Source organism: Ctenopharyngodon idella, chromosome 9 (genome assembly GCF_019924925.1).
Source record: "Ctenopharyngodon idella isolate HZGC_01 chromosome 9, HZGC01, whole genome shotgun sequence".
NCBI lineage: Eukaryota > Metazoa > Chordata > Actinopteri > Cypriniformes > Xenocyprididae > Ctenopharyngodon > Ctenopharyngodon idella.
The window spans coordinates 13581748-13596082 of NC_067228.1; the positions used below are offsets into that span (position 1 = coordinate 13581748).

The 14335-nt window shown below is 38.3% G+C and overlaps 1 protein-coding gene across 6 annotated transcripts in view; it reads left to right on the forward strand.

Moving 5' to 3' along the window:
• The window catches only part of gtdc1 (glycosyltransferase-like domain containing 1), a 48322-nt gene that overhangs the window by 17954 nt on the left and 16033 nt on the right, over positions 1–14335 (forward strand). For 5 of the 6 annotated variants that reach the window (XM_051906497.1, XM_051906502.1, XM_051906499.1 and 2 more), the window contains 2 exons: positions 13103–13198; positions 13307–13489. In XM_051906497.1, the coding sequence (XP_051762457.1) occupies positions 13103–13198; positions 13307–13489 (279 nt within the window). The remainder of the gene's footprint in view (positions 1–13102; positions 13199–13306; positions 13490–14335) is intronic. The other variant, XM_051906500.1, reaches the window with a different exon arrangement.

Below are 14335 nucleotides of genomic sequence, written 5' to 3' on the forward strand. Positions count from 1 at the left end.
TGCGTTGTCTTTCTCAACTATTTACGTTGACTTAAGACAACCTACTATGTTTGCTAGGATTCTCGCAAAAACAGATATGTTGACAATTTTTACAAAAGTTTATGTATATGTATATGACCAAAACTGCTACTTTTTAGGAAATGAAAAAAAACACTGTATTTTTGAAATAGTCAAACACTGTGTTGTCAGAGTTTATATTGTGGCACTATATATGATCATATACTTGCATGTGTCATTACATTATTAACATTTCACGAAAATCCAGCTCAAATTAAGTTACAAAGTTTTTGACCAGCGAATGTCGTGTTTTTTTTTCTTGTTTTTTTTTCTGTTACTAGAAATCTGAGGCAGTGAATCGCATTAGGTTTTCATGAACTTACAGGTTATGAAGGTTATTGTAGCTGTAAATATGTGGCTGTTTTTTTCTGTCATGTGGTCAAAATCTCATGTTATAAAAAGATGTAGTGCTGCGCACAGTCTATTTAAGACCATATTGACTATGACTCGACCACAAATACTAGACTAAAGGCACCCACACACTACAAGATAATGATATTGGGCCCAATTCTCCCCTTCTGACAATCTTAGGTAAAGTCCTGATTATTTTGATGGTTCTACAGATTATCTTATCAGATTTTTCTGTGGTGTGATGTGTGTTAAGAGCAGTGTTGGGGAAAGTTACTTTTAAAAGTAATGCATTACAATATTGCGTTACTCCCTAAAAAAGTAACTAATTGCGTTAGTTACTTTTTATGGAAATTAATGCATTACATTACTTTTGTGTTACTTTTTCTCACCTGGGCTGGGCTTGCTTGTTTGTTTTTTAATAACAACTTTTTAAGAAACATTCTATTTTTGGAAAAGGCCCTTTCACACCAAAAGTGAAATGAATAAGCTTCAGGCTGATCACAAATGTGATGTTTATCTAAAGTCATTTTTGCTTATTGGTAAGGTTGATTTGGATCAGCAAAGGTCAGCAGCAAAGACATTGGTTAATAAAGTGAGATTAAATACATAAAGTATATTTTCTTAAGTTAATAAATATACTTTACTAGTTACTTGAAAAAAGTTAACTAATTACATAACTCAAGTTACTTGTAATGCGTTAACCCCAACAATGGTTAGGAATGATGGATTCTGCTCGCAAAAATGTCAGGGCTGCACCAATCTCAAATCGTAAATATCCAACAATGTTTACCATCAGAAATCCTGTTGTGTGGGGAGGATCCCCGAGGACAAACGTTCATACACTCTGTAGATTGTCACGTGGGACAAAATGATACCAAATCAGAAAGTGAGCTGATGGAAGACGGAAGCATAACACAACTTCATCCAACCCTTTTTCTTTTTTCCCACAAATATTCTGTAAAAAGCAGTGCAAACACTATTATCACCATTTCTTCTTGCCCAACATCCATCATGTTTGTGTATTCCAAAGTCACATTTGACTGTGAGAGATTTTGCGAGATTTCCCGTGTTCACAGTCGGGAATCTGGTTGTTTGTGAATGGAATCTGTTAGTGTGTGGTGTCCTGTCTTGGTCACATCGTGGCACTCCACACACTATATTATACATACTATCGCATACGGGACTTGCATTGAAACAGCATATTGGGGAAGCCAGAATGTTCCCAGATAGGAGATCTTTTGCTTGTCTCTTTTGCTTGCCATGCTGAACTGCAACACACCAATACGTGAGGAACTGTGACATCAGCAATAGATGTACATACTAACAGTTGATTGGACAGCTACTCTCATGTGAAATGCATGCGGAGCATTTCCAGATACATACGTTAGCGGAACTCTGTCTGTTTTATGCATTATTATAGATGCCTCGTCAGATTAACCGTTGTCAGTTGAACCGTGGGTGAAGAATGGTACAGTTCTTTTTTTTTTTTTTTTTTTCACAAACCGTTACACGCCTAATAGCATGTACAAATAAACAGCACTAGCAGTGGACACTCTTAATTGAATTCCTCCTTCTGTCTTTTAGTGTTTGTATGTCTACGTGTGTGTTGTTTTTTGTGTGTTTTGTTTCTATGAGGGGATGGATGTGCCCCTACGCTTGGTTGGATGACAAATTTTCCCTGTGTGTAAAATGTGGGTTAAGATGACATTAGTAATGTTGGTCCACACTAGTGTGTGTGCATGTTTGTGAGTGTGTGTGTCCGTATCATGGGTAAGAGACGCTGTAAGTAAGCTGACACTGATGACGCAGGGCTCTCGCCTACAGTGTTTCTCAGCTCATTTTCAGATGGTAATTCGCCCCTTCCAAAGCAAACTCACAGAGTGTAAGGAAACGATTATATGCATGGCCAGCCATCCGTCAACATGCCCTGGGTTCTTTTCTCAGCAACCAACTTTGTCCAAGCCTTTTAAGAATTTAAAAATATTCCCAGAGACAAACAAGAGAAGAAACAGAGTATTTGATATGAAATATCTCACAGGTGGGCTCCCGTTGGTCCCTTGTTTGTGTGATGCATATTTCTTTCATTCTTTTGTTCTTTTTCTGGCAAAACAAACAACAAAAAGTAGTAAAATTTTTATAATTCTGAAAATATGGCTCTAGTGTCATACCATATTCACAAACAGATGCTGTTGAAAACAAAAGAAAGACTGAAAGATGTCAAGAATACTGATATGGAGCGTACTGTATAGTTGCGAGAGGACAGCCCAGAAAGGTTAGTATAGGGAAACTCCCTTTAAAGTAAATAAAGTACAGGGTTAGCCTGCAGTCACCATCCCCATTTAGTGGAGAAAGATGGAGAAAAATAAACAAGGTAAAAGTAACCTCAGAATGAAAACATCTTTTGTAATATCTCATTGAATGTAGCATATTCCAAAGAAATCTCTCTTTTAAAGGCTTCTATTCCCTCGCAGTGTCCTTTGGATCAACTTCATCAGACCTCACTTATTAATTGGCTTTCTGCGTATAGCCGTAATTCAATCTCGATTGACCCTGGTGAGCAGGAGCCCAGCTGAGAGAGGCCATACCACATCATCAATCACCGAAATCCACAACGCTGGTGGCCCCTATTAAAGGCCAGTCTTTGTATTAAAACACAACAGGCCAACTGGGCATGTTTGCATAAAGTCACATGACAATCAGGTGTCCTTTCAAGAGTTTCAGCCCTACGGAGCCGCCACATCACAAAGACACTCCTGGAAAGACTCGAATGTAATGCTGCTCTGATTTCCATTGTTCTCCGCTCTGGCAGAAGAGTGAATTTGGTTTCCATAGCACTTAACTGGCATCAGATGTTTGCAGAAAGTCCCACGCACCCGATTGGAGTGGTAAGATTGATGGCCAGCACTGTATTGATCCCAATGCTGTGATCTAAAACAATGACAGTTTCCCCTAAGACGGGGACCACAGTGCTATCAAGCTCATCGAAGGGAAAATCCATCACAGGAATCTCTCGCTAGACTCTCGTTGTCAGGCGGACCAGGTTTTCATTAGCCCATTTAACTCAGCACAGATAACTGAAGCTACTTTTCAAAGTTGGTGGGGAAAAGAGGGTATTTGGCTGCTTTTTAAAAAGCAGTTCAAAGGCATGGATGTGACTCTCTGTAAGGCGGCCTGCCGCCAATGACTGACTGGCGGAGCGATTCTGTTACTGAAGCAGATGGCAGGATATCCTGCTGTAGAGATTGTCTCAGAACGGTTCAAAGGGAACAGCGCAGTGGAAATTATGCGCCTTGGTCCCATATCGAAGTAATAAAGTCGCATCAAAGACGCCGATTACCTTGTTACATAAAACAGTGCCACGGCTTCATAGTTGTGTGGGTTACATTATTTAATTGAAGCGAGCGGGTGTGTTTTTGTAGAAATGTGTGTAGAACATTGAGTTGTGGACTTCACTCAGTGATTTTATCCCTGGACGGCTGAGGAAACCATTCCAATGTATTGGAAAATTTGCTGTTGGTCCAGCGCAAGCATGTTTTGTAAATACGCATAACTAATAAAAGCTGCTTTTGTGATATAGCTGCGATGTATCTGCTGATGTTGAACTTCTGCTAATTCTGCTTTTCATACTTGCTGAGGTCCCCGTGGAGGCCTTGATTATCACTCTACTCCCTCAGAGTCGGTAGCCACCAGCGGTCAGAAACTCATCACTTGGCACCCGAGCTTCAAATCCTCATGCGCCTTGCTACTCATCCCGTAGCACTCTCTTTTTTTTTGATTGCTCTTAAGCCTTAATGTGGGCAGGATGGGGTGATGAGGAGATGGGCTTTCTTAATCAAATCGCTGAGCGTTTAATCTTGTCGGTGAAACATCTGGCGGGCACCTTTTCTCATTTGTTTCTTTGACATCGGATTCCACCACCTCGTGCTTGGAGGACATTTTCAAAAGGGATCTCTATCCTTGTGGCATGAAGACTCTTCAGTATGTGCCCTGTGAAAATAATCCAATGGTAAAGCCCAAAGGTATGGCATGCGTCTGATCTCCAGATCACGTGTGCCAGGAACGAACCACAATTGAGTCCATATGGTGCTTTCAAGTGCTAGGAGCGAACCGTGATAAATAGGAATGAATCAAGGATAAAGCCCCTGTCTTCAGAGAATTTGTCCCAAGCAGCTGGCTTGTGGCCATAGGTTTTGCCATGATGCAATCAGGACATGCAGGTATTTATAAAACACAAGTAAAAATATGCCTTCTTTGATTGTTTGCTCTTGATGAAGGGAAATATGTAATCAAGTGCATTACCAGGTATGAATTTTCTAGTCTCAAAAGACCTCAGACTAGGGCTGGGCGATATGGCAAAAAAATAAAATCTCTCTCTTTTTTTTTTTTTCTCAGAACGATTGACCGATACACGATTCCGATGTTTTTTTTGTTTGTTTTTTATGTTTAACTAGTCAACTTAAAAATGTAACTACAATAAGATTCAAGTAACATTCTTTTTATTAACCATCTGGTTTCCAAGTGCACCACACCTGAAGTGATCAACATGGTGTAAATGTAAAACAAATTACTTATTTGTTAAATATCTTTGCAGAAAATATGCATGGAATATGAAGGCAAATGTTGTACAATCTTATCTTAAATCCTATACTCAGAAATAATATAAAATAAGAAAAATACTAAATATTTAGCCAAAAAGTAATAGCAATAAATGACACCAGTAATAGGCTGTTATCAGAAAATAACAACACCTTTCAGCCTATCACCATCATGCAAACATGAAATATCAAACATACAGATACGGTAGTAGTTCTTTATTTTTTTTTTTTTTGCATTCCATTGCATTATTTTTCCTATTGTTTTTATGTTTGGCGGATGTGTTTGGCTGTTGAACTCGTGCCTTGCGTCTTTTGCAGCGTCTCACCCATGAAACGGCATTCTAAAAATGCGGCGGTCAAGTAAAAAAAAAAGTTCAACTTGCGTTTAATAACTTAGCTTTTTTTTCCCCATTCTGCTGCCCGCGTCTCGTTTTTTTTTTTTCTTTCAACACAGTAACGCATTTCTGAGTGAACAGCCGCTTAAAGCCTGGAACACGGGCTTTAAGCGGCTGTTCACAGCGGCTAGTTCGCCGACGCCGACGAACTAGTAGCGATGAAAGCAGACTGCGGCGTTGGCTCACGTCGGTAGCGTCTGGGTCCAAAGTTGCCCTGACACACCAAACCGACGCTCGACACCCGACAGCCAAGTAGCACAGTAGCAGTAGTTCTGCGCCTGCATAAGAAGAAATGCATTCCGTACCAGCAGGTGGCAGTAGCTGAACAGTCAATCAGGGGTGCGTTTCCCAAAAGCATCGTTAGCCAACTAACATCGCAAGTTCCGTCGTTACTTACATAGTTCAACGATTTGGTGTTTCCCGAAACCATAGTTCAAACGAACATTTGCAAACTGCATCGCAAACTTGTGTGGTTGGAACGACGGCTCTCGAGCTGTAGTTAGAAGCATAGTTTCTTGTTTTTATGACATGTGGACTTAATAAATCATTATTTTGAGCAAAATAAGCAAGCTGACATTAAGTACAATGTATATCTTTTATTTCGAATATATACAAATGTCATTTATATATTTTAGTTTGTCAAGAGATTTAAAGCACTGTTTTTGGAGAGTGCGCATGTGCATACGTGCTCTAGTACGTCAGAACAAGCATTTGATTTAATCTGGAAATAAAGCAAAATAACTGAGGAAAATGAGAATTAGTCCTCTAATGCCATGTCTGTAATTTATAGCAAAAAATCTAGCGTTAATTCGATCTCAAACAGATTCATTTAAAGAAGTTATTACTCACCACCTGCGTGACGTCATTCACCAACGTGGTTGAACGACAGGTTTGCGACAATACGGTTTAGAGAAACAGTCGTGACTAGCTAGTTGATTTGTTCAAAGATGCATCGTACTGTGGTAGTTCAGCAGCGAGTTACATCGTTGTTCGGGAAACGCACCCCAGAATTATCAGATGGCCCGACTGACCGACGAGTTCCGACGCCGATTCAACATGTCGAATCGGCCGAAAAAAGCAGACAAGGACCAACTTCTGCCGATGGTGCGGAACACACTGAGAAAACTTAGTCGGTCCACGAACAAAAACTGCCTGACGGCCGACCGTCAGCTTGGTGTGTTCCGGGCTTTAGACTAGCGATAGCAAAGCCACTGGAAGGCAACCTTTAGCCAAAAAAGCGTAACGGCTGGGGATGGGCGATACCACTTATTTTGTTTTCGATACGATACCGATACTTTCAAGGCCAATATCGCCGATATCGATACCGATACGATACCTCTAATATAAATTTATAGATTTTAACATTTATTCAATTAATGAGATTCTAAGAGTAAAATGGGTTATGATACCCACTTAACATTCTATTTGAAAGGCATTTTAACATTCAATATGCCTTAATTGCAGTTTATTAGATTACATTTTTGTTTCCACATAGTTAAAATGTTTACTTGGTAAACCAAATCTACAAATAAGCCTACTATATGCCTAGCTGAACTATGATCACTTTAGTAATGGTTCATTTTCATAAGCTAGCAGTGACAGGCTGTTGCACCCATTTAATGCAACATTTGTATTCTGACAGAACATCAATATGAACTTTTAACCTTCAATGTAAATAAATGTAATTGCACAAAGTATGTAGGCTACTATTTCATTTTGTTTATTGTGAAATAACTAATAATAATAATATTATATTTTTCTGTCTGCTGTTAAGCATTGTTCTGGGCTGCGTTTCCCAAAAGCATCAATGCTTTTGGGAAACGATACTTTCTTGCGATGCTAATTAAACGCAACCCTGTTTGAATGTAGTGTCGGCAGTGAGCGAACACTCTGTGATTGATTGGTTCTGACTTGCAGTATTTGCGTGTTCAGATGAGCAGGAAAATTCTTCTGCTACAAATTATTCGCTAACATAGGTTATTTGTCCAATTCAATGTATATTGTATGCATTAAATTTATTGTTAAATAAACAAAATAACTGGTTAAAAAAAAAATAACATTTTTTTTTTTTTATTTGAGTATCGATACTTTCAATACTCAACTTCAGTATCGATATATCGATACTTCATATCGATCTGCCCATCCCTAGTAACGGCTAATGCTAACGCTCCGCCTCTGGCGGTACGCAGGGAAGGAGACCAGAGGCCGTTTTTTGAATGGATGTCAATGGAAGAGAGGCTTCACTATGCTGATTAAACAGCTTTTGTGGGGAAGTAGCTAATCATTTAATTAATCGACAGCCTGTTTGCTAATCTTCAGCATGTTTTACACTAAACAATACTTTCGTTGGGAACTATATGTAGATTTTAGCTTGATAAAAATGTATTTTTTAAGAGAAGGCAGACTTGGGAATGTTGTGACTGATGTCACTGCCGTTACACGATAGGCTGAGTGGTGCCGCACGTGATTAAGTTAGCTGTTATGCTTTCTCCAGTGGTAAGAGATACAGACCCTCAATCTCTGGCGATAGTCTACACTCAGAGCGTCACACGAGAGCGGTTAATCAGGTGCGCCATCATGTGGTTGGATCATTTTCTTCTCTTAACGGTTATCATTGCTGTATTGTCAACATGTCTAATTGTAACGTTTGCTAACATTTTTATTCAAAATCGCGATTTCTCGATTTAAAAATAATAAAATCGAGGCAAACATTAAATTCAAATTAATCTGAAAAATGGCTCAGCCCTACCTCAGACCATTTTAGAAACCCAATCAAACTGAATAATAATAATAATTATTATTATTATTAAAATGCCCAGTGTCCGAACCCCTGTTTGAGAAACTTTGGCTTACTAGTTTGAAGTGACCGTCGTATGTAGCCTATATTTTGCTATCAGCCTTGTGAAAAGACTGAAGTTAGATTAATTTGGTGACTTTTTTTACCGCAGTGCCCAGCAAAGGTTCAAAAATGTCTTTTGGAGTTCAACTGTTGTCTTGAAAGACAAATACTTGACTTCTCTATTCGATACAGACATTTTTTCATCCTGCTAACACCTGCTCAGCTTCTTAACAAAAAGAAGAGAACATGTAAGCAAAGTACAGACAGTGAAACATGGCATCATGGCTCATGTTCCATATATAATTGAAACAGAACTGGGCATTTTAATGTTAACATATTGTTCTGTCTCTATGGAAATACCACCTTTACACACATTGTTCTAACTTTCTTATGATCATTTTAAACTAATTTCAATCTGCTATCTTCCATTAAGCAAACAAATATCTTTGTTTAGAATAAAACAATACATTGCCACTGTTAACATCTAACATCCTACTACAGGAAAAGATTGTTAGATGTGATGAACAGCTTTGTGCTTGTGACTAAGATGTCGAGGTTTTGTTTGAAGTGATCAGGCTGTTATGTGTCTGTTTCACATGACAGATGTCATAGAATGAGCAGATTTTGACACAACTGCACAAGCTATGTCAGATTTGGTAAGCCAAATGCAGATTACATAATATGGAAAGTCTGTCATTGTTAACGCATTCCATAACCCGATACGATCATATCCGTCATCTGCGTTAAATGGAAATGGGGCAAGGCTGTAGTGCCGCTGGAAACCACTACTAGCCTTCTGTTTGGTTACCTCCTGTGACCTACTTTAGCTGTACCGCATGTCAGTCTTTGTCATTAAAATTTGGAGTCCTCGTCCCAACGCCCTCAGAGGTATGATATTTTTATTCTCAGTGTCACGTAGAGTAGACTAAAGTCCAGGATGTGTGCCACAGTTGGGACAGGAAGTTTGGCGTTTGACTACGAGGTCAGTTGGTAATAATGAATGTAGATGTTAATGTGCAGTAATGACCTTCTCTGTCCACATCTCAGAGGCTCTCTTCAGGTCTCCTGTGCCCATCATACCAGACCTCTGTCAAGCCACCCTACAGGGCACCCACACTGATGAGACTAATGCTGGCCACCGTGCTTTCAAAATGACACACTTGGCCGCATTGAACCTTTGCGTGATCGGTCGCTTTAGCTCAGTGGGCAGAGAGTGTTATAGGGATGTTTCAGGTTCAATGTAAGTTAAGCTAAATTGACAGTTTTTGTGACATAATGTCTGTTACCACCAAACATGATTTAAGAAAAAAAGAAAACATCACGGTTACAGCATCATAAATAGTGCTGATAACATACAGTTTATAGCCACAAAACTTAAATATTGTACCCTGCCATTCAAAAGTTTGAGGTCTGTAAGGTTCACTAAGTAGGATGGATTTATTTGATAAGAAATGCAGTAAAAACAGTAATATTGTGAAATAGTTTTACAATTTAAAAAACTGTTATCTTTTCAAATATATTTTATTTATTCCTGTGATGGCATGCTGAATTTTCAGTGTCACATGATCTTTCAGAAATCATGCTAATATGCTGATTTGATGATCAAGAAACATATATTTTTATCATCAGCTGCTTAATATTTTTTTGGAAATCTTTTGTAACATTTATAGATGTATTTATTTTAGTTAAATATATTTTTGGTAATCAACATTATGCAACAATTGAGCTTAAAGGGTTAGTTCACCCAAAAATGAAAATTCTGTCATTACTTACTCACCCTCATGTTGTTCTACACCCCTTACCTTTGTTCATCTTCGGAACACAAATTAAGATATTTTAGATGAAATCCGAGAGGTATATGATTCGTCCATAGACAGCAAATTAACCGACACTTTCGAGGTCCAGAAAGGTACTAAAGACGTCGTTAAAACAGTCGACGTGACTACAGTGGTTCAACCTTAATTTTATGAAGTGATGAGAATACTTTTTGTGTGCAAAAACAAAACAAAAATAACAACTTTATTCAACAATATCTTCTCTTCTGTGTCATTCTCATAAGTTGTTCACGTCCAGCACTTCCAGGTTCTACGTCTCATTATTGGCCGGTTACTGCGTCAGCAACACATGCATGCATCGTGCTGCTCACGTGATAATACTGATCCGGCATTTGGACATAAAAACGGAAGCCTTCACTGTGCTTACCTACGTAAGGTTAATGACAGGGAAGAGAAGAGATTGTTGAATAAAGTCGTTATTTTTGTTTTGTTTTTGCGCACAAAAAGTATTCTTGTCGCTTCATAACATTAATGTTGAACCACTGCAGTCACGTCGACTGTTTTAACGATGTCTTTAGTACCTTTCTGGACCTTGAAAGTGTCGGTTATATGTCTGTCTATGGAGGAGTCATATACCTCTCGGATTTCATCAAAAATATCTTAATTTGTGTTCCGAAGATGAACGAAGGTCTTACGGGTGTGGAACGACATGAGGATGAGTGTTTAATAGCAGAATTTTTATTTTTGGGTGAACTAACTCTTTAACTTGTAATGAACCCAGTTACTTTAAGCTGTCCTGAGCTACCCAGAAGAACTGCCCGAACTGCCGGAAAAAGTTTGCACGGCTCACACGTAGCTCTCTCCGCTTCTAAGCCGTCACAACGGCCAACCTCAAGATCAATGGAATTTTTCATTAGCCTGGGAAAAAGAGACCGCTTGTGATTATTGCCAATAAAGGAAATTAGATGAAATGATTTTTGACTTTGATTTTCTTTCCTCCCTCTTTTCCCCAACCATCCTTTCACATTTAATCAAATGCAAGGTAAAAGTCATCTCTGAAATTGCGCCTGATTTATAAATAAGCTAATTGGTGGCATTCTCCCTCTCCTGTCAGTGGACACGGCTGTGTTTTTATTGCCTAGTCAAAACCTCCTCATGTAATTTTCAAAATGGCCCTCGAAATGAAATTTTCCTCCCAGCAAGCAAGGCAGCTCCATCCCTCATACCTTGCCGCAGCCACCTTCTTGTCATCTCTTTAGTGCAGCTTTATGTAGCCTGGCTCCCCTGTCCACATCTGTTAGTTAATTCATCCATTGCGAAACTCTTCCCTGGCACTTTTATCAATGGCTAATCTAATGGAGGTGAACTGTTGAGTGACTGCTCTCATTGATACTCTGTCTTTCTCAGGGACGTTTGGAGAATAATAATGGCACCGTTTCATATTTGGATAGCCATTGATCGCTGCTGAATGCATATTTACTGAGATGGATACGGGATTGGAGCATTGCGTTTGAAACGACAACTTCAAAAGAGCGAATAGCGAATGCTCTGTGGACAGTTATTTTGTGGCTTTAACAGCTTTCTTTGAAGGTTCTTCCATACACACCACAATTTACCTATCTGTATTTGACTAATGCTTCCCCAGCTTGATTTCATCTACGTAAATGAAAGTGCAGTCAAAATGCACAAACACATGCACATGTCCTGTACCCGGAAACGCTTTCAACACAGTTGAGAGGATAAAGAACCAATGAGAAAAGGGAACTAAAATGCTGTTTTCTCTTCTCGTATAATTATTTATGACTGGTACACAACTAACTTGGAAAAAGTGGGCGGTAGAAATACACCCAACATTGTGGTGAGTCGAGGCAACCATCTGTATGTAACTCAGAGAGAAACTCTCTTTACACTCCACTGCCTTTACAGCCTCTTTTTGTTTTGAAGTCGATGAGTTCTCCAGCACTTGGAAGAATCCACATATATTATAAACATATTGTGGGAAGTCGTGCTAAATCGGTTAGTAGTTCGTCATGTTGTATTGCTTCCCTCCGCCACAGAGACTTTGGCTCACTGAAATACATATATAAGTGCCACTTAGGACATCCTCTTTATTCAAGCCAATTTAATGAACTGTACTATTGCATTATCTTTATTTCATTTATTATTTTTTATTTTTTTACTTCTATATTTTATTTCATTTTTCCTTCCAAAATGTGCCTTGTTGCAGAGTGGCAATGTTAAATTATTTGTTTTAAAAAGAAAGAAGATATACAGTAACTGTAATGAAAGCTTGCATCAGCAGCCAAGTGTTTGCTGTTAGTGATCTGCTCATTAATCTTTGGAAAATGAAGTTGCGTCATGAATATCTTGAATGACTTTTGTAAATGTTTTGACTTGTTTTGGACTTATTCAATCTGGACTAAAGATAGTGCCATATATCTGTCATTTCATAAAGCAATACAAGGTTGTTTCTTTTTGGATTTTACCATTGCCTTCGGTTTTGCTCCACTGCAAAAAATAATAGCGCGTCAGTAAGCATGGGGGAATCTCGCTCTCAAGCAGCTAATTGGCTCGCGTCCATCACACAACCTACAATTAGGACTCACAGTGCCATAGAGGCAGCGCATGGGCTGTGCAGTCGCAGAGAACGGAGAAAGTGCTTTCTGCATTTTATGGATTGCTTTTGGCAGAGAATTATGTGAAAATGTGACTTGTTTTAACTTCTTTAACTTGTAATAATCATCGCGGTTGCAGAATACATCAGTCCGACTGTGTGCTCGACATATTTTAAGGCCGGGGAGAGAGAAGTGCCACATGAGGGCCCCTTTTTCTTTTTTAAAATGTGGTTTTAGTTACCTTCTTTGTTTATTTTGCTCAAACATGTAATGTTCTGACTGGTGTAGCATATGAATTATTTGCTCCTTATGTTGTTTTTCATTATAGAAATCAGTGAAGGTTTGAGAAAAACATCTTTGAATTAGGAATGTGTTTACAGTCGTAGTGTGTTTTTATTTCTTTCTCTTTTTTAAGAAATAGTTTTTCCATTTTCTCTTATGTTGTTTTATAGGGCTTTTCCCCTCTCGTCCTCAGATTCCTCCCTGCACACAAACGTCTCAGGCATTCAGTGCGGTATGATGATATCCACGCTCAGGCTGCTCAAAGCCACATTCAAACAACAGGTCCAAGGTAACACACTGTAGCACTGAAGGCTGTTTGTGCATTAAAATGGCTAAGACTGGTTATTTCTTGAGTAAATGTTGGGGGCCTAACTAATGATCTTATAATAAACTCCAGCAGTTGTCCAGACCTCACGATAGACTCTGAGCCACCTGAGAAGATTCTCAATGTGGCGGGGCCGCAGCAGTCCTTGAAGCTCACACCCCATCAGGAGACGTTGGGGAATCAGCCAGTGTCCCATCCGTATGATGATGAGAGAGAGAAACTTCGGCCACTCCACATAGTCTGGCCACATCGCTGGTAAGACGTTCATGAAAACATTAGAAACATTTATTCATCAAGAGCTCATCTAACATGCATTTATTTATAGAAATTTGGATTTAACAAAATACTTTCAATATTTCACTTATTCTTTTCATTAACTTTTCAACATTAACTGACTGATTCTTCATTTATAATTAGAATGAATTTCAATGCAGAGTATGTAAAGATATTTCTTCAGCTTTGGGCACGTTTGGTCTTGTAGACTTGCTTGCAATATGTGTATATATATATATATATATATATATATATATATATATACACATACATACATACATACTTTAGTAAAACACATTCTTACATCATTTGTGTTTGATAACACTATGTGGTTAGATGACATTTTAAATTTTTTAGAATAAAATGTATGACATTTTTTTTTGTATACTTAAATACACACAATGCATATACTATATTTCAGACTTTTGTGAATTTGTTAAAAATGCTTTTTTCACACTGTAAATATTGGAATAGTTTATGATTATTTCTCTTTTTGTTTATATAATCATAGGGTTTAAAATGTAATAATATTTATTTCATGAACTTCTGTCTGAGGCAAGGGTACAACAATAAAATGTTAGGCATAATGCGTTTGAAAAGTAGATAAATAACCAAGGCATGCTAAAATAAAGAGTTTTATGTGATCTTCATTTAAGAAAAAAAAATCTTTGATTGTTGTCATAAAAATCAACCCATGGTACATGAAAGTGCTGACACCTGTATTCCATACAATTGTGGAAACTGCAGAATTAAAAATTCTATGTTGAATTAATAGCTTTTTCTGTTCCCACTAAACAAAGCACTGTAACGCGAGGACCTTGTTTCTCT